This window comes from Vanellus vanellus (genome assembly GCF_965231255.1).
Source record: "Vanellus vanellus genome assembly, chromosome: 9".
Lineage (NCBI taxonomy): Eukaryota > Metazoa > Chordata > Aves > Charadriiformes > Charadriidae > Vanellus > Vanellus vanellus.
In genome coordinates this window covers 14,859,746-14,882,360 of record NC_138914.1, presented here as the reverse complement: position 1 = coordinate 14,882,360, position 22,615 = coordinate 14,859,746, and the positions used below count along the sequence as shown (strand labels likewise).

Sequence of the window (22,615 nt, the reverse complement as noted above, 5' to 3'; positions counted from 1 at the left end):
ATGTCTGGCCTGGTCTTTTATCAAAGACGTGAAAACTAGTTTACTGTAGATGTGAACCTCTGTTCCATAACACATGCCTCAGCCCTGCTTTTTTTTTAAAAGGCCATAGATGAGCAGGTTTTCAGCCACTGGAGGAAGAGCACTATCTTGAGCTTATTCTAAATAAACCTTATGCCAAAATGATTGTATATTCCTTCTTCCTCTGCTGCAGACACGCAAGGAGGGAAATAAAAGGATGCTTCTTGCAGCAGTTGTTGAAATGGCGAAGTGCACCTGGGCAGCCCTCTGCTTTAGTTGGAGGGATAATAAATTTCAGCTCCTACTTGCTAAATGCAACCTTGAGGAATATGCTTCATATGAACATCTAAGATTGGAGTTCCATTGCTAATGGCAAGATTATAATGAACTGTTCAGAGGCATTTGAATATGGAAAACTAATGGCATTCAAATTTTAGATCAAATCGTAATCTGGCTAACTGTCTGCACTGAATAGAGGGTCCTGTAAGCAATCATCATGTCTCAGTTTGTGGCCATAACCCAACGGTTAATTGCTTCCTACTTCAATAACAATACCGTGTCAATGTGCAATCTGGATTCAGCAAAAACAATTTAGCTGTTTCAAGCAAACGTTCTGACTTGCACGCTAAGAAGTTCAGTTTTCTGTTATTTGCACCTTCGACAAGATTTGAACACTATTTTATCTTTAATACTTGTTCTTAAGATACAGTAAGGTTAATTCCACAGAAGTCATTTAGTGCCAGGTTTCTGCAGAGGGGATTTGAAAACCTCGATTTCATGGCCATTGCTGCAGACCAGCCTGATAAAGATGGGAAGAAATTCTGATGCTAGTGCAGGGATGAATATGGATCTACTCATAACTGATATGTCACATAGGATATCCACGGGACTTAAAAATGCCTATAGAGACACAGCAAAAGGTCCTGTCCCATCTTGTAACAATACCTCATCATACCGATCTTGAGCAGTACTGCTTTCAGAAGGAGAGCCTGGGTGGGCTTGCGCAGTGCTCAGGTGTAAATGTTGTGGTTGTGGCATGTGTTTTTCCTCCGTGTCCCACGCAGAACACGTAGGGGCCTGGTCCCAGATGAGGTTGTTCACCTGGTGCGGAAAACGAGCTCTAACAGTGGAGAGGGCAGTCACGTGTCATTGTGGGGTGGCTGTACTCCTGTAGCTTCACCAGCGTAGTTTAATGGTACAAATTATTACCGTTGGCTTTGTGTTGTTCATTATACCAAATCGTTCAATGATCTCGGGGGTTTCTGCGTATAATTGTTGCTGAGTCGTCAGTTCTAGGTCAAGGGCTTTTTTTTTCTTTAATTTGTAATTTCTGAAATCCCTCTACACCCCCCATCCATGCAAATACATGGTCAATTTTTCTTTTGCATATTTTTCAAGATTTTTCTTCCACCCCCTAAAACAGAGCGAGAGATCAGCTTTGATTTAAAGCTTTGCTCTGCTCATACTAGATTACATACCTGCTTCAACCTTTTGTATCACATTCTTTAATTAGTTTTATCATTTCTATCCCTATTCCAGTCTTAATTTGAAGTCAGATTGCTGGTTTACTAAATCAATTCCAGAATCCATTACCTCGCTCCTATCCCTAGTGCCTTCTGAACATTGAATTGCGGTGGCACTTCCCTCTTATTTACTTTGCTGGTCCTCCAGCAGGGAGCGTGCCCAGGCACGTGTTTTCAAGAGAGCAAGAGACCCTTCCACTGGGACAGCATTGTACTCCTGCTTTTGGAGAGGTAACATAAGGCTACACTGGGGGAACAGCAAAGGAGGGTGCTGAGGTGCTCGCACCTTAGGAAAGGTGCTTCAGAGGCACCATACTCCTCAGGGAACCCTGATCTGCAGGAGTAAATGTGCTGAGTTGGCTTCCCCGTGTCAGGATTTGGCCACTCTTCTTGTTCTTGAGCCGGTTCCTGATGAGTGGCGTGGTGACCGGGCAAGATGCACAAAGGGAAATTAAACATCTTTTCAAAGGCGTCACTGCAGTGACTGTCTAAACTGGAGCTGGCTTTCATGGGAACTAGTTTGAAATTTGGACATAACTAAAGATAATATAGATGCTGCCTGATTTTCAAGCATCTAGGGAATCACTCGGATTAGTGTGTATTGGTGATATGTGATGGCCTTCAGTGCTGCTGAATTATCTCCCATTTGAGAGGAGGGGGTAGTACCATAGACCGTCTCGTCTAGGGAGGTCGATTTGAGGATTTATTAAACTGAGTGTGAGGCAATCAAAATTGCCTAATACACAAGCTAGCTACATCTTGAGAGGGAGCGCTTCGAAATCACTTATCTGCTTTTTATTAAATTAGCATTGCTGTGTTGCGTTTGTGACTCAGACCCATCTCTGGTTGCCTTAAATTTAAGCTTGAAAGCTGCTGACAAAGGTGTGTAATTCAGTTTGGTCTTATAGATCAGGCAGGCGGCTGAGTGGGATCGAATGGTTCTTGGATGTGTCGGAGATGGAGGAACAAGTTAGGAAGTCAGTGTAGGAGGTGATGTATTTCTGGAGGGGGTTTCCCTTGTAGTGCTGGGCTGTGACCTGCTCCCAGCTGCCCATCACCAGTGCCTGGTGGCCGCCTGTTGTCCCCAATGAGCCCTGACAACATCATGCCTAATGTGGCCGAGCTCCCTTTCCTTCCCCCGAGTCCATGTGGGCTGCCTCTCACCTGCAGTTCCCTTTCATTCATTGATTCAGCTTTGCTTAAAGGAGAGTTGCTTTTGACAAGACACAACTGCTGCTCTGGGTCTCAGCTTCTCCCCAGCAGGAGCTTTGTCCCGCGGCTCGCCTGGAACAACAGGAAGGTCAGCAGGGTGAGCGCCTTCAAGGCTGAGTCCTTTGCCCGGGCCGCCGGCGTGCCTACGCAGGGCTCCTCCTTAGTGAAATACTGTAACAAAAGTGAATCTGGAGGGTGGGAAGAATGCATTAGTGCTTAGGCAGGTCCTTTGCTCGCTGATTGCTAGAGGAGCCTTTATGAAGGTCTGTGCCAGAGTCTGCACACGTAGCCATCTCGGTTCAGCCATAGATGGGCCACATTCATCCAGAGAGAGCCGCTGCCGAGTACGTCTGCAGAGCAAATGTGCGTTGGGCTGTGGATGGCCGGGACACCTAAAAAGCGATGGCTGCAAAGACCTTCCTGAAGCGTAGCTATCGTGGTGGTTGAAAGCCCAAGTGCTCCTCTCTTGCTGTGCCGCCCTGCGGGTCTGTGCACGGAGGGCACTGCCTCCTCGCAGAGCCGACCTGCCCTGCGACGGCGCAGTGTCCCCGGCCTGCCTGGACCTGCTGCTGCCGAAAAAGTGCATGTGAAAGGCCTGGCCTGAGAAGCTGGGCCCAGCTGAAGTCAGGCGTCTCTCTTACGCCATGTTCCATCTGGTTTAGCGGCTGCTGAGGAGCCTGCGTGTGTGGAGAGCAGCGTTAGCCGCCTGGTTTCCGTAGATGGTGCTGTAGTGGGAATGGTTTGCTGCTCAGAGGAGGGGGGAATTCCCACAGCAGTCCCCCTGAAATGTGTCTAAAAACCCTCCTATAGTGTTTACTCCAAGGCGGATCTGGGCTCATCTGGAGGGAAACTGCTGGTAGGTGTGTGTACCCGCAGTACTGGTGATCCACCACACTTGCTGGTGGGGTGGGAGGCATGGGAGGGGGTGAGGAAGAAACGTGAGGAAGAGCTCGACAGGGTGGCAGCTGGGTTTGCATGGCAGGCATGGCCACCTCTGAGACGTGCGGGGGCAGTGATTTTGGGCTGCTCAGGAAGAACAAAATCCCTGCAGCAGTTTATTGGGCTGGGCTGAGGGGAGGGAAAAAAGGTAGAAGGTATGTAGAAGCAGCAAGATAATGCAAAGTGGTATTGTTAGAAATACTGAAACCTCCTCCTGCTTACGGGCTCTGCGGCAGATTCCTGGAAACGATCATATGACGAGGCTGCAGGTTGTAGTAGCTGCCAAGATGTTTAATAAGCAGAGACCTGACCCCGGTGGTGGGAGGGCTGAGAATGGTGCTGAGAGTGCATTGAGACGGTGCGTGGTGTAGTTACTCCCGCCGGATTGAAGAGCTTGTTAATGGTTTGATCTCATCATTAGGAGCTTGATGCTCGGTGGAGTTGTAAGGGCTGCAGGTGAAGGATTGGAGGAAGCAGATTAGTGATAAGAGGCTGAATAGTGATTGTTAAAACGAGTACTCATTAAAATGTTCATCCAGAAAGACGTCCCAGCAGTGGACTGAGGTAGGGCCAGCACTGCACTGCTGGCGAGGAGGAGTGAGGTACATAAATGGAGAACACTCTCTCAAGCAGCTGGGATGCACGGGGACAGGCAGGTGACGCTGCAGTGTCGTAGGTCTTCCTAAAGAGAAGAGGAGATGGCAAGGCCAAGTGAGTCTCCTGACAAATGTATTTGCTTCTGTGATAAATCACCATTCAGAGGGAGATTCTCTCGTGTCGGCGCTCAGCTCCTGAAAGCCGCCATCCTTTCCTCACAGCTCATTACCTGGTTTTCTGCTAGGCCATCCACAGCTTCCCAAAAATTAAAGAGCGTACAGAGGCTTGTGTTAAAGCAGCATGCTCCTTCCTTCATTACCTGCCTGACAAAAATTATGTCATGAGCAGCGACAACAAGAATACTTTTTTTTATTAGAAAATTGAAGCACTGGATTGAAGTCCTAATTAGTTCACGCCCCAAATACCCTGCAGCAAATTACTAAAAATTCTGTCTCTAATCAAGCAGTGAGATGTTACTGTTAAACCTGGGGTGGTTTCCCAAGAAGGGCTGGAGGGTGGGAAGTGCGCAGGAAGGGTGCTGTGTCCTGGCTGGTAGCAGTAAAGGGCTTTTTGCACTCAACAATTGTGACTTGTCGCTGCACGCCACAAGACAGCTTCATGCAAAAATTGTTAAGGGTTTGGTCTCAGTGAGTGGGTTTTCCCTGTTGTTTGAATTTCTTAGCTCAGTTCTCTTCCACCTCGCTGATCTTCTGCTGCTTATTGTTACTGCTGCCAAACCCTTGTGTATATAATTTAAGTTCTCCTGCAAATTAGTCCTTACCTCTCTTGATGGTGCCTGGGCTCATCACCTGTAATCAGCCTGATTCCATGTGCTGGTCCCACCTTCTTGCTCTGCTTTCAGGAAACCAGGTAGTTCATATGATATGCCTGGGTCCTGGAGGCTTATCCGAAATCACAGACCACAGCAGCTGTTGGGGCAGGTTAACTGCTGCCTGATTGCTCCCCTCTCTTTCTCAAAGGAGAGGAAAAGTGGAAGAAAAACAACCCAAGAGTGAAGCCTTCATGGTAAATGTTATGTATGAGGTAGAAGCGGTGGGGCTGCAGTTGACAGCAATTTGAGAAGGGAGTATGTGCAATAAGATTTGCTGAGTTAGTCTGCTTCAGAGCTGCTGTGAATGGTGGTTGAGCTCTGCTGTTTGGAAGGAAGCAAAACCAAAGCAGCCCAAGATGAATTGGCTTTCCTCACTCTCAGGATGATTTTCAGAGACTACAGTGTTGTCCTCTGAAGGGCTTCTGAACACCTGCCTGATGCCTGCACCTAGAAGGACACCAGTGTTTTATTTGTTTCGGGGGGTGCGATGGAGTACCTTCAGGTTCAGCGAGGTTGGGTTGCCCCATTCTCTTGGCACGCACTGGACTGCTTTTGTGAAAGATGCAGTGTGTCGTTTGGCTGCCCTCTGGGAAGGGAGAATGAGGGTTTAGCTGGCACTGAGTGTAGTGGTCTGGCCAAGCAGTTTGGGCTTTCCTCTAAGTGTTATGAAATATGCAGAGGGCTGTGGTCATCTGAGTTGGCTTCTTGCCTTAAGTTCCTCTCTTATAGTAAATAAGACAAGAGGTAATGGGCGCAAACTTGAACATAAGACGTTCCATCTAAACATGAGGAGGAACGTCTTTACTTTGAGGGTGGCAGAGCACTGGAACAGGCTGCCCAGAGAGGTGGTGGAGTCTCCCACTCTGGAAACATTCAAAACTTGCCTGGATGCCATCCTGTGGAACCTGCTGTAGATGACCCTGTCCTGGCAGGGGGGTTGGACTAGGTGATCTCCAGAGGTCCCTTCCAACCCTGACCATTCTGTGGTTCTGTGTAAATGAGCATTCTCCTTACTGCAGCGTTTGCCCTTCCCGGGGCAGGCAGGCAGCTGGTGGTGTTCTGCAAACACCTTCTGGTTTGCTGTGAAGAGAAGTGGGGAAGTTTGTGATGTGCATGGGTGCTAAAAGGTTACAATTATGTGATGTAGGAAGGACTCGGGTACAAATTCCCATGGCTTTGGGAACATTGGCTTGTCTGGATCAGCCTTAGGTTATGAAATGCAGTAAGAAAAAAGGGGTGTAGCTTTGTTTGAGTGAGGTTTCTTGGGTTCTTTAACATCCTTAGAAGACAGCTAATGCTCCAGCAGGATGGTGTTAGCTTGGATTTAAAGATTTTCTGACCATGACCATTTCTGACCATTTTCATGACCTCGTTCTGGTGCCTATTTTGATCCATTCACTGCATTAGCTGTGCAAGGAAAGGATGTAGGTAGAGGCCTCAAAAGTATGAGAGCCGAAATAACGCGTGTCTTAAACTTGCTGGTTTTTTGCTGCCAGCTCTTGACTGAATGAGGTCAACTGCCAGTCCTGAGACAAAGATTAGAGGAAACAGGCACCCAAACAACAGCTAGCTGTCAGGACCCCACTTACCGGTGGTTTTGCTATCGTGCAGAATCTGAGTGCGGGGCTGCCCTCGGGACAGATCTGCCATGACGAGCAGCGGCTGGAAGTGATCTTTGCAGATCTGGCCAGGCACAAGGACGATGCTCAGCAGCGCAGCTGGGCGCTCTATGAGGATGAGAACGTCATCTGCTGCTACCTGGAGGAGCTGCTTCGCATCCTGGTGAGTAAATTTCTCTCTTTACAGGCAGAGCAGAGAGGACAGCCCCAGTGAAGTTCCTTTTTTCTGACCTCCTTTGCCCCTGAGTTGCCATTGGATCTGCAGTTTCAGAAGGCATAGGTTTCTTGTGCATCTTTCACCCTGCCCCGTCCTGTGTGGGGTCTGCAGTGCTCTTGAGCTGCCTTCCACTCCACCTTACAAAGCTGTTCTGAAAAGAGTTACGGAGCCGTTCTTCATGGTAGCTGTGGTATTTACCTCTCACAGGAGAATATAAACTCCCACCTCCAAAAAAATCCAACCTCCCACAGAAAACCTACAAGTCTGCTGTGAAGGTTGATGCATTCCTAGTCCCATTGTTTTAAAAACATCTTCCATTTAAAACATCCTCTGTGGCTGGGAAATACCTGCAGGGTGAGGCCCATTAAATGCGAAGAAAATTCTTTGGTTACCTTGAAAGTGAGCTTTAAAGCTATTTTTGTGAGAAAGTCCCACCACATCTGTGCATGCAGGAGAGGTACATCCCCGTGGTGAGCAGCAGTGGGAAATACTGCCCCAGTGCTGTCGCTAGCACGTACAAGCCCATCTGTGTATGGGGAGTGTGACGATACGGGACCTACCACACCTATTTTGTATTCCTCTCCAGTTCTGACATAAGCAGAACAGATATTTTTTTGTGTAATAAATACCAGTGTCTTTGTCACTCAACATACGTCCTGTGCCGCCTCGCTGTGGGCCTGCAGGGCAAGGCAGAGGGGTATTTTGTGCAACCATTTCCTCATCATTTCGGGGTTGGAGGACATGCACAACGGTTCTCAGGATGGGAATGGTTCTGGAGCTGCCCTGTGTAACTGCATGATGCACTCATGAAGGTGTTCCTTGGGTCACGGGGGAATGGGGGGGGTATGTTTTCAGCCCAAGACATGCTGTATGGCAGAGACGTTTCTCAAGAATTCACTTTGATGCAAAATCTGCGGGGTGGCGGTTCTCGAGCTGTCTTTGTGCTCTGCCTTCTGTTTCTTTGTGAGATGGTTGGGCTGGGGTTACTGAGATCTGAAAGCAGCGTGCCTCCCTCGAGGTCCCTGCAGCAGGCACCTTCCTGCTTTGATGTGCCACTGGGCTGACCTGCTCATTCCTGCTTCCAGACAGATGCAGACCCAGAAGTTTGCAAGAAAATGTGCAAGAAGAATGAGTTTGAATCCGTCCTGTCCCTTGTGGCGTATTATCAGATGGTAAGGTGGCAGAATGCATCAAATATCTCTTTTTGAGATTTCCCTGAAGACGCAAAAGAGCAGGGTTGCTACGATGAATATATGTAAGAAGTTCCTCCAGGATGGGGCAGTTCTGTGAACCAGATGGAGTTGCAGCTCATCCCTTTTGTGTGCTGGCTAACGTCAATGCTATGCATGCAAGTTGTGTGGAAGAGCAGAGGATGCCGCAGACTTTGAAGCGGTAGCTAGCTCTGTGAAGGGTAAAGCTTGCTGCTTTTATTAGCTCCATTGAGGGCCAGAATTGGCATCGCTAATATCTAGAGGAAGGATTTCTGAGGATGCCTTGGGAAAGCTGACAGGCTGTGACTGCTCCTCTTTTCATTGATGCACTCCTGTGCATTAGTAAGTAGCTTAGCTTAGGAAAGTAGGTTGTGAGTAGAAGCCTTGGGAGTGAGGAAGGAAATCAGTATTCAGAGGAAGAAATGGAAGTTTTGCTTTCAACTCCTATGCGGTGTTGCTTTGCTCCTCTCCTTCCTGGAACATGCTGTTGTAGGACTCTGTGGGGGTTGGAAACTTGTCCCCATCCTGTCCCTAAGTCCCCCGCTACAGCACATCAAGCCTTGTGGCATTTAGCTTTCATCTGGCTCTTCTGCGTCTGAACCCAGAGCTCAGCGTCACAGGGCTGTAGCATATCTCAGAACAGTGGGAGGGCGAGCTGGGCATAATAGAGCATGCTGGCTTTCACTGCCTGCTTTTCTCTGACTGGGATTTGAAGGAAGCCTGACCTGGTGGAGAGCAGTTGGGCCTTCTATCCTGGCTGCTGTCTTGCCCAGTGCCAGAGCTTGGCTTGCTTCTGTTCTCTGAACCCTGGAGTTGTTAGCTGAGGCTGGAGTACAAAGGTTACCTTGGCACCAGAGCTCCTGCATGGGAGCTGCAGGTTGACAGTCGCCTTTGCTGGAATCCCTGCATGTCCCCAAAACTTTCTGGTTATACCCTCTGCTCCCAGCACAAACCAAATAGCTTCACAGTGGAGGAGCTGCTCCCATCCTGTTCAATAACCATCACATGCTGAAGATGGTTTGCGAATATTGTGTTGTCATGTTGTCAGGAAACCTCCTTCAGAGCAGCATTCGCAAAACCTCTGTGTGCTCAGAGAATCCTGCCGACCGAGCAAACGAAACCTCTGTTTGCCAGGGACAGGTATAAGTTGTCGATTTGTATCTCATTTGGGGCATTTCAGATCTGAGCTCTGGCTGCCGCATGCCTTCTGACCACACGTGCCAACAACCTGTAGCCAGCCTGGTTGTGAACGTTATTGTGAAATGAATCCTATGCTGCTGTTAAAAGCTAGTAGAGCTTCTGGGTTCACTGTCACCCTGGGAGGGCCTGTGGCTTCCCAGCAGCAGGAACTTCTAAACAGTTATGTCTCTGCCTCAGAGCGAGCCCTCATCTGGGGCATCATTTCATCTTATAAATTGTTTTTGCAGGAACACAGGGTGCCGTTACGGCTGCTGCTGTTGAAGTGTTTCGGAGCCATGTGCAGCTTGGATGCTGCAGTCATCTCAACGCTTGTAAACTCTGTGCTGCCGATGGAGCTGGCCCGGGACATGCAGACTCACACACAAGGTGAGCCAGAGCCACTGTACCCAGGTCCCCAGGAACGTGTGGCTCCTCATTGCCCGACTCTTTTATAAGCCCAGTGCTCTGGGGAGAATGGTGTCTGTTTTTAGAGTTATTCAGGTTATTACAGCTCTAAGTGGAGAATTCACGGGAGGAGATGTATTCAGTCCAATGGTGTGAGGCCCTTTAGCTCTTGAACATGCCATTAATGATTTGTATCACTTATAGATGTCTTAAAGTTTGAGCTGTTCCAGTTTTGTTTCGTGATGCTGACAAGACACTCCTGCAGATCTCGAGGAAGATCTCTGCAGCTTCTTATAGGCAGTTTTTCTCAGGACTGTACACCAGATCTTTGAGGTGTTTCTTGCTCACGAATGAGATGTGTGCTGGTTAAAGAGCTCCTGCTTAGCCCAGTGTCCTTGATCTCCCAGCAGCCAGGAGCAGATGCTGAGGAAGAGCCTAAGAACAAGGTGAACGTGTAGTAATACTCCCCTGATGTTACCTTCCAGCTCCCCGCGTGTGCTTGGCCCTGGGCAGTCACAGCTTTGCTCCCCATTTTGAAGTCAGCCTGTAAACCACCAGTGCTGGCAGTGGCATGTGCTACTTTTTCCCTTAAATGGATATTGAAAATCCATTGTTTTGTGCTAATCATAACCCACAATTAAAGTAGCTGTTGAGTGACCACGTGGATCGAATCAGAGGAGCTGCAGTGTTTGGAGCCTTGCTGCCCCGATTGCAGTCTGTAGCCTGCCGGTTTGCTGCGGGTGTCGTGCAGCTGTGGAGAAGTATAATTTAGTGATGAGACTGTGTAGGGATTGACAAGTCTGTGCAGAACAGGGACCGTCACATCTGTTATGTGAGCCAAGCAAATGTCCAAGATGACCACGTTCAACATGCATAAAAAGATGTCACTGTCCTCAGCATCCCATCACAGACTGTGTCAACCTGGCTGTGTGGTGGACAGGACCAACGGGGCTAATCCGGTGTCTGGAAAGGAGTACGAGAGGTGACAGTCAAGCCTGTTGGAGAAGGCTTTGCTCTTGTCTTTGCTTAGATGGTTTGAAGTGCGGGCATTTCAAAGGTGGGGAGTGCCTGAAAAATAGCGTTTCAGCTCAGGGCTGAAAGCACTGGTGATGTGTTGGGGCACGGAGATCATTACACCTGTGTTGGCTACGCTTTCTCTTTGTGCTACCGCTGCTTATCAGTTCTGTGTGGTGAACTTATCACGCTGTTGATATTTTATCTGGTTATGCATGAGAAGCTTCTTCTCTAGGCTGAGGTTTTACTGCACAAGAAGCAAATAATACTTGGTTATGAGACTGTGACTGTGCTTCTGTGGCTACATCACTCCTGATTTTGTGCTGCCAAAAATAAACTTAATCGTGCATCCATCACGAATTCATAAAGATTGTCTCCAGGTGAGTGTCTTCTGCACGATCCCCAAACAGGCTTCAGTCTCCTGCCCTGAGCTGCCTTCGTGCAGGCAGGGTGAGCTGGTCTCCTTTGTTACCCCTTGGCTGGTCGCAGCGTTGCTGTCATGGACGTTGTGCCAGGGGCTGCCTCTTCCCAGACGGCACAGCTAACTCAGCCTCTTGGTATGAGGGAGCACTGAGCTCTGACCTAGGTTGACTTCTTCACACCTTTGCTGATCTCCACGTAGCACTTCTGGTTGAAGCAGACGTATCTCCCAACAAGTGTTAGCTCTGCTTTGGGGACCTAAAAAGCATTGCAGTGGAAGTGGGTGAAAAGTAGCTCTGTTATGTCCTCCAAACTGCCAACCTGCAGTTCTGCAGCATCTCTTCCTTCCCTAGCTTCATCTCAAGGTGAGGGTTTTTTCCCCTCCAGTACAGTCAAAGGATGAAAAGCTGTTCTTCCTTTGCTGACAGACCTTTTGGTTACAGGAACCTCCCAAATCAGTGTCCTGATCCCACGCTGCCTTCCTCGTGCTGAGCTTATGGCAGGCGCTTGCACAAATGTCATCTGTGTGGCATCCAGTCCTCTTGGCCTTCACGGCAGGGCTGCAGAGGAGTAACCATCCTTGACCCAAACGTGCCTGTCCTTCAGAGGTGTGTTAGGCCATTAGTAGTTCCCTCCTGCCATTCTGATGCTTACTGCTCCACGTCCTGCCAGCAAATGGCAAGTGGCACCTTGTGTGAAAACATGACCTTGAATCCTAGAACGACTTGAGCTTATTTTGGTACTAAAAACTGGGGAATAGCAACTGATCCGTGACATACTGTGGAATAGCTAATCCCTTCTGTGGATGGCGGGGGCCAGAGCAATCAGTGCCAGCACTAAGCAACTGGAGAGCGTTGAACTGGCTGCAGCAGCTCTGTGGGATCCCTCCTGGCTTGTTAATGAAGAGCAGCCGAGGCAGAAGCTCTGAGCGTGGATGCTGGGTGCCTTTGATGAGAAGGCACTTTACCCTGGGACTGATGCAGGCGTGTTGGCTGCTGGCCAGTTCTTCTGCCAGCTGCTTGGGTCTTATTGCTTCTGGACAGCCACTTCCCTCTGCTGCGGCTGGTCTGCACATCTATCAGTGTTCGAAGAGCTTATAATAAGCCACAGCGAGGCAGAATTAGGCAGAACAATTCCAAAGAAAACAGACGGGGATAATCCAGGCTGTAATCATGACTTTCTCCCTTGTTGCAGCTCACTGTATATGCGAGTCAGCTGTTGGGCTCTTTTCACTTGGGTTGTAGACCGTTGTGTCTGCTCCCAGTGCCCAGATTTTGCCCTGCTGTGTTTAGAGATTGGAAGCAAGGTCTTTGAAGGCCTCTGAGAAATACCTTTCATACATGATAGCAGCTTTCTTACCAGTACCTCAGCAGGCTTTGGAAATGCAGGCTGGTGAGCAAACAGCCGCATTTCTCCTGCCCTTCATAGCCTCTTGAGTGATGCTTACCAGTCTGTCGTCAGCAGAGGCTCTCTGCTTCAGGAGAGTTGTGTTAATGCTGTTTACTTTCTTGGAGCCAGGAGTGCTGCTCTGGAAGAAAAAAAAAAAAAAAAGCGCTGTGCTTTGACTGGCAATTACTCTCTTCAGCGTGGTGAGTCTTGGATGAATCTTGCTGCAGCTGGGACACTCCAAAGACCTGTAGAGTCTGTGTTGAGCGAGTGCATCAGGTTAATCTGGATTTGCCCTAAATTCATCTTTCTGACTAGTTTTAACATCCTTTGATTCAGCATCCTTAAGCAAATATGGCAGGATTTGCCATCTAGTAGTGGAGTCTGCTGTCAACTGAGATGAATGGACATCAGTTCATGGCAGATGGGCCAAAGATGTGTAAAACTACCTTCCCCATTCCCATCTCTAATTAATCTCTTCTTCCATATTTGCTACAACCACATGTTTATCACTGGCTTCTGGTTCTTAGATCATTATTTCATCGCTTCTGATGCGATGAGAGAAAATGTTTTGTTCATGAAAGCCTTACTAGGAACATGGGAACAGCCTGTCCCTATGTCTACCTACTGCAGTATCCTGCCGCCGATACCCAACTCCTGAAGCTGTGGAGGAAAGAATGAAGAAATCGTGTGGTGAACAGTTTGTCAGATTCTCTTTCTGTGAGCCTTAGTATCGCTGACAGCTTATAGTTGAGAGCTACTTATATAAGTATGAATTATATTTAAGTCATTGAATATCCTCCCTCTCTGTTTACCAAGAGTAAACAGCAGCTTCCAGCTTTCCGTTGCCGCCACATGGTCTAGAGAGCTCTCCTACAAACTCTTAATCTTGTTAATGCTGTAGTATCTCTGGTTAAGCCCCAAATGATCTATTTTTACTCAAAGTATTTGCTGTTTGAAAACTCAGACATCTTGTGGAGCTCTGACAAAGTCTGCATGTTCTTTGTTTATAGAGGCTTTGCTCTCAGAGCTGACTTTCCAGGGGCATGAGGCTGGAATGGTTCGCTAGCATTTTTCCCCTGTGCTACCAGTTAATCTGAGAGCTGCCAAGTGTTGCAAGTCCTTTGGCCAAGTCCAGCAGTACGTGGTGACAGTAAAGGCACGAGCCTGTGCAGTCAAAACAAACTGCAGGGTGCAAGAGCTTAGAGATGGATTGATTTGCGCATAGAGAAGTTAAATGTCTTAAAGGGTTTGGAGGGGGTACTGTAACCAGCATGTATTGTGCAGGGAAGCAGTACTGTTGGGAGAAGCATCATACATTGAAGGGACTTTCTTCTCCTCTAATTAAAGTAGTTTGGGTCAGTTTTTTATAAATACGCCCTCAGTTTCCTTGTAACAAGTGCCCCTAGGCTCTTTTTGGCAGATGTAGCTGAACTTTATTTAGGCAGTACGTGTGGTAACCTCCTTTATAAAAAATAATACTCCTTTTCCTATCATCTTCAGACCTGCTGAACTGGACAGAGGCTACATTTGATGATGACACAGATCCTATTGCATGACTTAATTTTCTTCTGCAAATATCTATTGAGCTGTATCCGTTAATTAAAATTCAGGAAAGGCACCAGGCGGTGGTTCTGTGGAGCATTCACGTATAGCTGCTGCCAGCAAAATTTGTGTTGGACTAGCAGGCTGCGGGTGGTATTAATGCAGGAGACACGCGTGGCCGGGGAGGTGGGCAGATGCACAGCCCGAGTCATGAGCAGTGATCTGGTCTCCCCAGAGACCTTTTATACCTCCAGGCAGAGCTGAGGTAGCGAAAGTAGAGCAGTGCAGAGACGGTAACAAGCAGCATAGCTGTCCGGGGGTGGTGTTGGTTGGAACAGGCAGTATTTCAAGGTTGGCCAGATGGATGCTTTTTCTGGGTTCAGTAATTGCATAACTATGGGATGTGTCCTGGGACTGTGCAGGGGAGGTTTTTAATTATTCAGATCAAGTTTGGTCAGATTCTCTTAAGTGGAGGAAAAAAAAAAATTGAGAATTCTTGTTGTGATTATTTTTAAATTGCTTTGGAAACGCATGGCACAGAACGCGTGTGGTGTGCTTAAACAGGGGGAAAAACACCTCATAGCTCAGTAAATACAGGAATGAGGAGCAGTCTAATCAGTGTTAAATGTCTGTATTAAATGTGTGACTTCTCAGCTGCAGCTGGGGAACAGTGTTTCACATCCTCAGAAGAACTAATGGCAGGACCTTTATCTTGCAGATCATCAAAAGATGTGCTACTCTGCGCTGGTGCTGGCAATGATGTTCTCCATGGGGGAGCCCCTGCCATATCATCACTACGGTAAGAGCAGCTCATGCTTACAGCTGGGAAGGGCAGCAGAGCTGGTGGTGGGACATCTGGGGTGTGCCAGCAGACACAGGGAAAGGACCTTTCCTGGTGGTCAAGGTCGGGACTGCTAGGGGAAAGCCCAGGGCAAGAGTAGGGTCTGCTCTTTATCAATAGAGCCTGGCTGCTGAAACACGGGGCTGAGATGCCAGATATCCAGGGAGAACAGCACAAATCGGGGTTAGAGCAGTGGAGGACTGATGCCATGCTACAGAAGAGGTGGATTTGCCCATCACTGTGACTAAGCAGCATTTTGTTTTACCTCTGCCCTGCCTGAAAGCATGCATCTCTTACTTGCCTCAGAGACGTTCTGTCTGCTGATGAGGCTGAGAGCCCAGATCACTCCATGAACGCCCACTGAAGCTGTCAACTGCATAATGTGTCCTCTTCCTGGTCTCCCTTCTAACAGGACAGTGCCACCCTGTGTATTTCAAGCTCTTGGGGAAAGCGGAGATGATTAAGGGTATTGCAGTCAATAAGGAAGTGCAAACGTTGTGCCAGATCTGCCTGTTTTATCCTCTGTCCTTTCATTCCAACCTTCAGCCAGAAAGCCCTGCCTGCCTGCTTCTTCCCCAGGCCATGTTCTGTTCCCCACATTTGGGAAACTCTGGGCTCAGTTTCCCTAGAAATGCAGTAGAGATTTTTATAAGCACCTCCTCAGCAGCTTCACCTTAACACCCCAGTAAACATACACAAGATTTAAACTGGTGCAGTAGAGGCTGTGGAAGGAGCCTCCACACCTCCTGCTTTTCTTTCCTCGTGTAACCCTGGCAATTATTTCCTGCAGGTGGACTTATTTGCATGAGCTCCTGAGCTTTCCTAATAGCTAAATTGAAAAATGGGTTATTACTAATGATCTGGATGATTACCTTTTTTTTTTAAATAGATGGATTAAACCAATGGTCAAGAATACAAATGTATTCCTACCTGAAGCCTTCATTGGCAGCAGTGATGCTGCAACAACAGCTAGAGCAGGATTTGGTGTTTTATTTACTCTGAAAAATTGCCAGTGGGGGACCAACTTTCAGTGTTCCTCTGCACTGTGGATAGTTCTCTGAGCCACTCGTCTCTCACACAAAGGCACTTTGGTAGTCTGTCTAGTCCACTTGCAGGATTGTTAATTCCCTGGAGGCTGATGTTGGCACTCCACTAATGGTTTTTAAGCATAAAAGCACAGAGAAGTGGCTTGCATCATCCCTTGTTGCTTGGTTTATTTTCACTGTGCTGTAAATGCCCCTTCTTGTCCTTGCGCAGAACATCTCAACTCTCAGTTTGTGCAGTTCCTGCTGGATGTGATTGAGGATGGGCTGCCCTCAGACACCACCGACCAGCTGCCCGACCTATTTGTCAACGTCCTTCTGGCCTTCAATCTCCACATTCCAGGTCGGTTTGGTGCTGCTCTGCCTTGGCAGGATTTCAGCGGTCTGGACTGAGGGCACGAAGAATGGGGAGGGAGAATCTCACTGGGTCTTCGTAGTGCTAGGATAACCTCTGCAGCTCACCTAGCCTCTGCCAAGACATTGTGTTTAAATATTGTGCAAAACCCTAGAGGAAAAACCTGTCTGAGAGCCCGTGTCCAACCAACCCACCCTCTGGGGCACAGCAGCTCTGTGAAGCCCAGCAGATTTCTCTCTCTACTTCCACACTGCCTGGATCAAGTTGCTGGGCTGCACTTGCACAACATGAGTGGGCTTAACTTGTAGACACAGCTGATTTGGGAGAGAAGGTGCTTCAGCAGGTATTTCTCGGTACCAGTCCAGAAAGAGAGTCCTCTGCCTTCTGTAAGTCTTGACAAACCTTCTGCTTACCTGTCTGCAACTCTTGAAGCTCACTCAGTGCCCGTGTGTTGGGGTCAGGCCGGTCACTGTTGGCCTGAGCTGCACTCTCTCCTCAGTGCCCTCATTCTCTGTCCTCCCTGTCCTGCTGAGCTCCGTGAGAACAGACAAGACATCTGGTCCCTAGAGAAGGGCATTTGCCCTCTCGCTGCCTGTGAGTTTTGAAGCCTGTTGGAAGATTGGAGAGTAGTTCCAGGTCCGGCTAAGAGACGCTACTCCTTAACCAAAAATCTCCTGTTGCTCCAATTGTCTTTAGTTAATTACTTCTTGTTCTGCTTCATGGCTTTATTCTTGGCTTTGTGAAGAGAGGGGAGGATAAAGCAGTAAGGACGTGTCCAGTAATTTACCTGTTATTTTGAGTTGCGCTTCATTAAAATTTATGTGAAAGTTTCTAATTTCATGTGAAAGTTGATTGCACGGAGACTGATTAAGTATAGTCTCTGCTGCTTTCATTCATTACCTCTTCTCACACTTACCCATATACTTCCTGGCTGCATTAATTAGGCAGTAACGCATGACAGGCAGTGTGTTTCTGGGGGATTATTGCCCACCTGGGGTGTAGCTGAGAGCAGGGACTTGTTCTCTAATGCTAAGAATGTGTTGAATGATGTTCAGGTTGCTTATTAGTGGATTGATTTTTTTTATATTTTTTTTTTTTATTCCTCTGTCTGCAAGATTCATCTATCTTACAGTTCAGTGGTGCAGCATTAGTTAAAAAACTCTCCTAAAAGCATTTTATATTGATGCCCTTCAACGTAAAGGATCCTAAAGCACCTCACAGCCTGTGAAATATTAGAGGGTTGCCAGCCCTGTGCCACAGAAACAACCACACTGTGCTGTTTGGATGCTTCTGAGTGTGCACACTCGCACACATGCATAAGGTCTGCTAGGGTGAACATATTTTAGTTACAACAAATCGCCCCCAAAGCAGGCTAGAGGACACTTCCTAGAAGAAGTCTTCGGCCCCTACCCTTGCACAGCCTGGTGCCAAGAGCTGGGAAGAACTTTTCCTTTCTGGCACACTCCTGGGACCTGGTCATCCCTTCTTGTGAGAGCTTGCAAGGCAATAAATGCCAGCAGGGCGCTGCTGATATAAAGTAAGAAGGTGGCAGAGAGTGGAGCCCTTGGCCTCAGAGGGTTGTGAGCAGAAGTAATATTTGGCAACAAAAAGCCTTTCCAGGGTATTTCACAGTATTTAGCTGGCAGGACTGGAGCCCACATGTGAATCAGATGCACATCGAAAGCATGAAGTCCCAAGTGTTTCATGTGTTGTTTCCAGATTTATTTCACTTTCCTTCTCCCTGCCCACCCGCTGTGTGGGGCTGAAACTTTTCGTAGCCCTGATAGACTGTGGTTCCACAAAGCTCCACAGAGCACTGATGTGAAATAGGAGCCCTCCACTGTGGTGTGGGATTTTTTTTTTTTTTATTACTGGAAATATTACAGGAAACAAAGGGATGCGCTGAACAGGTTTCTTCCTTAGTTCCAGAACACAGTGTGATCATGACTACAATAAGCAAGCACTCGAATGTCAAGACTTTCACAGAAAAGCTGCTGCTGCTGCTGAACAGGGGAGGTGAGTGTTTGCAGCGCTATTATGTGCTTGGCAGGGGGTGCAGCTAATGGTGATGTGGGGAGAGGAGCCCGGTGCTCGTTAAGGGGTGGGATGTGTCGGGGTTGCAGGTAGCCGAGGAGCTGTCGGCTCAGGCAGGACGTGCTGCTTCCTGGTGAGTTTGTGAAGGTGACAGGCTGCCCTGCTGAGGATGGAGCTGCACAAAGAACAAAGTGATGCTGATGGCATCTAGGAAGAGAGGAGAGGCTTCTGGGCTGCCACTTGCATGTACTTCTGGGCCAGATCAGTCCCATCTCATGGCATGGCCGGCTGCAACATAGGCAAGCTCTTATTTGGGGGGAAAGCTGATCCTGGGCCACTTCTGTCCTTGGACAGACAGGACTCCATCAGTGCTGGCACACAAACCTCAGCTGGCAATCGTCTGCCCCAGGGGACAGATTCAGAGGGAGGTCTTGCCTTCCGAAATGCTCCTTAGAGTAGAACTTCCTATTTCAGAATCGCCGGCAGAGGGTTAGCTTTGTGTCTGCTCCAGGCGTAGAGTGAAATCCACTGTACGTGTAGAGCTTTTGCAAAGCAGATTGCTAGAAAGCTGGAGATCTCTGCAGGAGGAGCAGTGCCAGGTATTTCTGCCTGTGCTGCATGCCACTATTGTGCTTTCTAATACCTTCTGGAGCACGGGGGCTTTGCTGCCTGAGATTTGTTTGTTGATTTGCTGGTAAATAACTCATCCTGTGATGCTTGCAGCTCATCTTACTCTGGCTTTAGTTCTCTTTGGGGTTGCAAATCACTGTCTCCGCACTATATCAGCTTGAGGGCAGCCAGCATCTCAGTGCTCTTCTGTCTGGCCTCCTCCCAAAGCCTTTGTTTAGCCCTTTCCCTGCCAGATTCCCTGCAGGGATCACCTTACTGTGAGGGACTGGGGGAAGAAAGAGGGGGGCCACAACCTAATGAAGATGCTTCTCTTTTGCCTGCCTTCCTGACAACTGCTGGGGGGGGTGCAGTGCCCCGAGCCTCTTTTGGGGTCTGCAGGGACATGTTTTAGAAGAGAACAGGATGTGGTGGCTCATTTAAACTTGGAAGTGTTTCTTTTCTTGCTTCTGGGATGGTACTAGCCTGGTCTCTGTGGTGAAAGCTCGTTTCTGGTACAGGCTCTGATGGGCTTTTCAGAGGGGTCATCGGACCAGACTTAAACCAGGGAGAAAATAAGCAGTAGCTGTTGAGCAAAAAGGGGAGGTGCTGAGAGGGGATGTGCTAATGAGCTCTCACCTGGGATGGTAGGTGAAACATAAACAATGATTAATGCTAATGCTAATGAGTTTGGTCTCATCTTAGTACCCTGCAGAGCTGCCATCCTGATTACAGCAGCTTTGTGCAAGGCACTAAGGTCTGCCAGCACAAAAGCTAGCCACAGGCAGGGATCGGCTGGCCGAGGCCAGGGGCAGCCTCCTCTCCGAAGCCTGTAGGGTCCAATGAAGGGGTGTGCACTGAAGATGGAGGACATGGGCAATGGGGACCGTGTGGCTTAGCACATTCTCTCTGCCTTGCCCAGATGATCCAGTTTGTATCTTCAAGCATCAGCCTCAGCCACCGCACTCAGTGCTGAAGTTTCTGCAGGACATCTTTGCCAGCAAAGATACAGCCAGCATCTTCTACCACACAGACATGATGGTCCTGATAGACATCCTGGTGCGGCAGATTGCTGATCTCTCCCCAGGAGACAAGGTGCTTACAGTAATCCATAGGCATTGGGGAAGGGACCACAGTCCCAAAGCAACAGTGTTCCTCCTGGCCCTCTGTGGGGCCGGCTGGTGCAGGCAAGAGTCCTGGGGTGGGCACAACATTTCTGGGTGCTCAATTCAGCCTTGGGGGCTGAGGAGGAAGGGGGGATTTATCCTGCCTGGCACACAGCAGTAGAAACATCTGTTTGAAGAAAGATCTGGCAGGCTGCTGGTGGTCTGCACCCTTCTGTCCGGGACCTTTGGGAACAAGGATCATCTGTGAGTAGCAGGAGGGATCTCTCTGTTTTGACATTGCTAGAGGCAGGGGATGTGCACATGTTTGAGAGCGGGTGAAGAGCAGCACTGGGTTGCTGTGGCAAAAGCAGAGTTTTCCATAGCTACTAATGAGCCTTAAGGAAAAGCAGGTGCCTCTGGAGTCACTCTCTGGCTGGTGGTGCCGCAGCAGCTGTTCCTGCGCTCATAGTGTAATGGAGGTTGGCATGCTTGTTTATCTCACTTTAAATCTTTCATTGTGTTCCGTGTTTTGTCTCCCCTCCCACTTGGCAGCTGAGGATGGAGTATCTATCTCTGATGCACGCCATCATCCGCTCCACGCCCTATCTGCAGCACCAGCACCGCCTCTCCGACCTGCAGGGCATCTTGCAGCGCATCCTGGGGGAGGAGGAGGAGGGCCAGCAGTGCCAGATGGACAAACTGATCATCTTGGAGATTTATAAGGAGTTCCCAGAAATCTCTCCCAGTACCAGCTAACCGCCCCTCAGCTTGGACTGGAACTTGAACCACTTGGATCAACGACGTCTCTTGTTGACACTTTCTCCCCATACCCTTCCAGTACAGCTCATACCTTATACCCCTCCATGCGAGGCCTAAGGTTGGGACAGCGTTCACCGGCCCTTTAGAAACGCCAGCGGTAAAAAGGGCATGGGGTGCCCCTGGGGCCTGGTGCTCGGGGGAGAACAGAGCGAGGTGGGTGCTGGCACGTGGTTTGCCTGCAAGACTCGGGCAGGAGGTATTTAGGCGGCTGGCGTTAGCGGGAAGGTCAGAGAGCTTGCGAGGGACTTGGCAGCCATGGGGGGGTGTTTAGCTGCGCTGGTGTCCCAAGGTCCCCAAGAGAAAGGCCTTTGCCTTAGAATATATCACTTCTTTTCCATGTGCATCTCTCTCCCTGCAGTGACCAAGTGGAGTCCGCTGGTACTTGGAAGAAGCTTTCGTAACATCTGTTTCGTTTTCTGCTGCTAGTGCCAATGTGCTGCGGCCCTGCCAAGGGGAGGTAGCTCGCTCGCTGTCTAACGCCTCGTCTAGTGAGATTTTCACTCCCTCCTGGCCCTCAGCTTTGCCTCTGGGTAGCAGCCCGCCTAGGGTCATAGAGGTCTTACCCCAGCAGCTGCTTTTTTCAATCTGCTTTCTATAGTGATGTTTAAATCTGAATTTCTTGCACACCGGCAGCCTAGAAGTAATGACCACGTAGGTGACGCTGCCCTTAGGAAGCCTTTGGCCCAGACACAGCGCAAAGACGTGTTCTGCCAAGTGAAAGCTGCCGCTTGCCACCTCTCTCACAGCATTGCCCGGAGGCCCCAAGCAGAGGGGCTGTGCGTGGGCAGGCGCGCTCTGTTCGTGCAGTGTGTGGATTTCTTGCCTTGAGCTTCATAGTAGCTCTGCCTCGCTGCCCTCCCTCTCCACGTGGCAGCGCTCAGCGGCAGCGTGAGCCTGGTGTCCAGTAGCTGTTTGTGACTATGCACGAGTGTGGGGAACCCCTATTTATATTTCCTCTAGGTTTCTAGCAAACGGGATTAACCTGTTTCCCTGTTACAGATAGTCACACACACTAACGTGGGTCTCTTAGATATTCATGTGCGCAGTCTGGTCACTCCCTGTCCCCAGCTCTTCCTTTGCAGTATCCGGTGTAGGAGCTATTGGAAGTGGAACTGGAAATACTGGGCACTGTATTTTTTATTTTGTTTTTTAGCTTGAGGCGATGATATGAGCTCTGCTCTGCAGGCCTGGACTCGGCACTGGGGCAGTGATGCTCGGGAATGGAGGGGGTTGGTCTGGCAGCCGACAGGGGGGCAAGGACCTCCTGAAGTCAGCCTGGGAATGCACAAGCTTACCACCCTCGTAGAGAAACCTATTTTTCCCCTGTAAAAATGTATGAATGTCAAAAGGGATCCTGTATTTTCTTAAACACTAAGTGTAACATGCAGAGGAATAAAAATGTCTTAAACTGGACTTCTGTGAACGTAGTCCTCCCTGCCCTGTCCTGCCATGGGGAGGGGGGACGGGGACCAAAGCGGCAGGGGCGACTTGGGTGCCTGCTGCCTGCTAAGGCGCAGCAGTGGGGGCTGATCTTCAAAGGGGAGCAATGCAGTAGTTTTCCCACACTCGGCTTCTCACATTGTGTTTTCCTACCACGGTGCTGGCAGACAGGGAGCGATGGAGGGCAGCAGCCCTTGCTGGGGGCACAGCCATCGCCCCCGTGGGGGGCCCTGCCCAGTGTCGCTGCTCCATGT

General features: G+C 49.1%; 1 protein-coding gene across 1 annotated transcript in view; it reads left to right on the top strand.

The window, feature by feature from the left end:
* The window catches only part of NCKIPSD (NCK interacting protein with SH3 domain), a gene marked incomplete at its 5' end in the record, with an annotated part of 54,366 nt that extends 32,040 nt beyond the window's left edge, over nt 1-22,326 (top strand). Inside the window, 8 exons of the mRNA XM_082487850.1 lie at nt 6,733-6,903; nt 8,043-8,129; nt 9,596-9,734; nt 14,836-14,916; nt 16,216-16,344; nt 18,280-18,372; nt 19,919-20,091; nt 20,655-22,326. Of these exons, the coding sequence (XP_082343976.1) occupies nt 6,733-6,903; nt 8,043-8,129; nt 9,596-9,734; nt 14,836-14,916; nt 16,216-16,344; nt 18,280-18,372; nt 19,919-20,091; nt 20,655-20,858 (1,077 nt within the window). The 3' untranslated portion in view covers nt 20,859-22,326. The remainder of the gene's footprint in view (nt 1-6,732; nt 6,904-8,042; nt 8,130-9,595; nt 9,735-14,835; nt 14,917-16,215; nt 16,345-18,279; nt 18,373-19,918; nt 20,092-20,654) is intronic.
* Between the last annotated feature and the right edge of the window lie 289 nt (nt 22,327-22,615).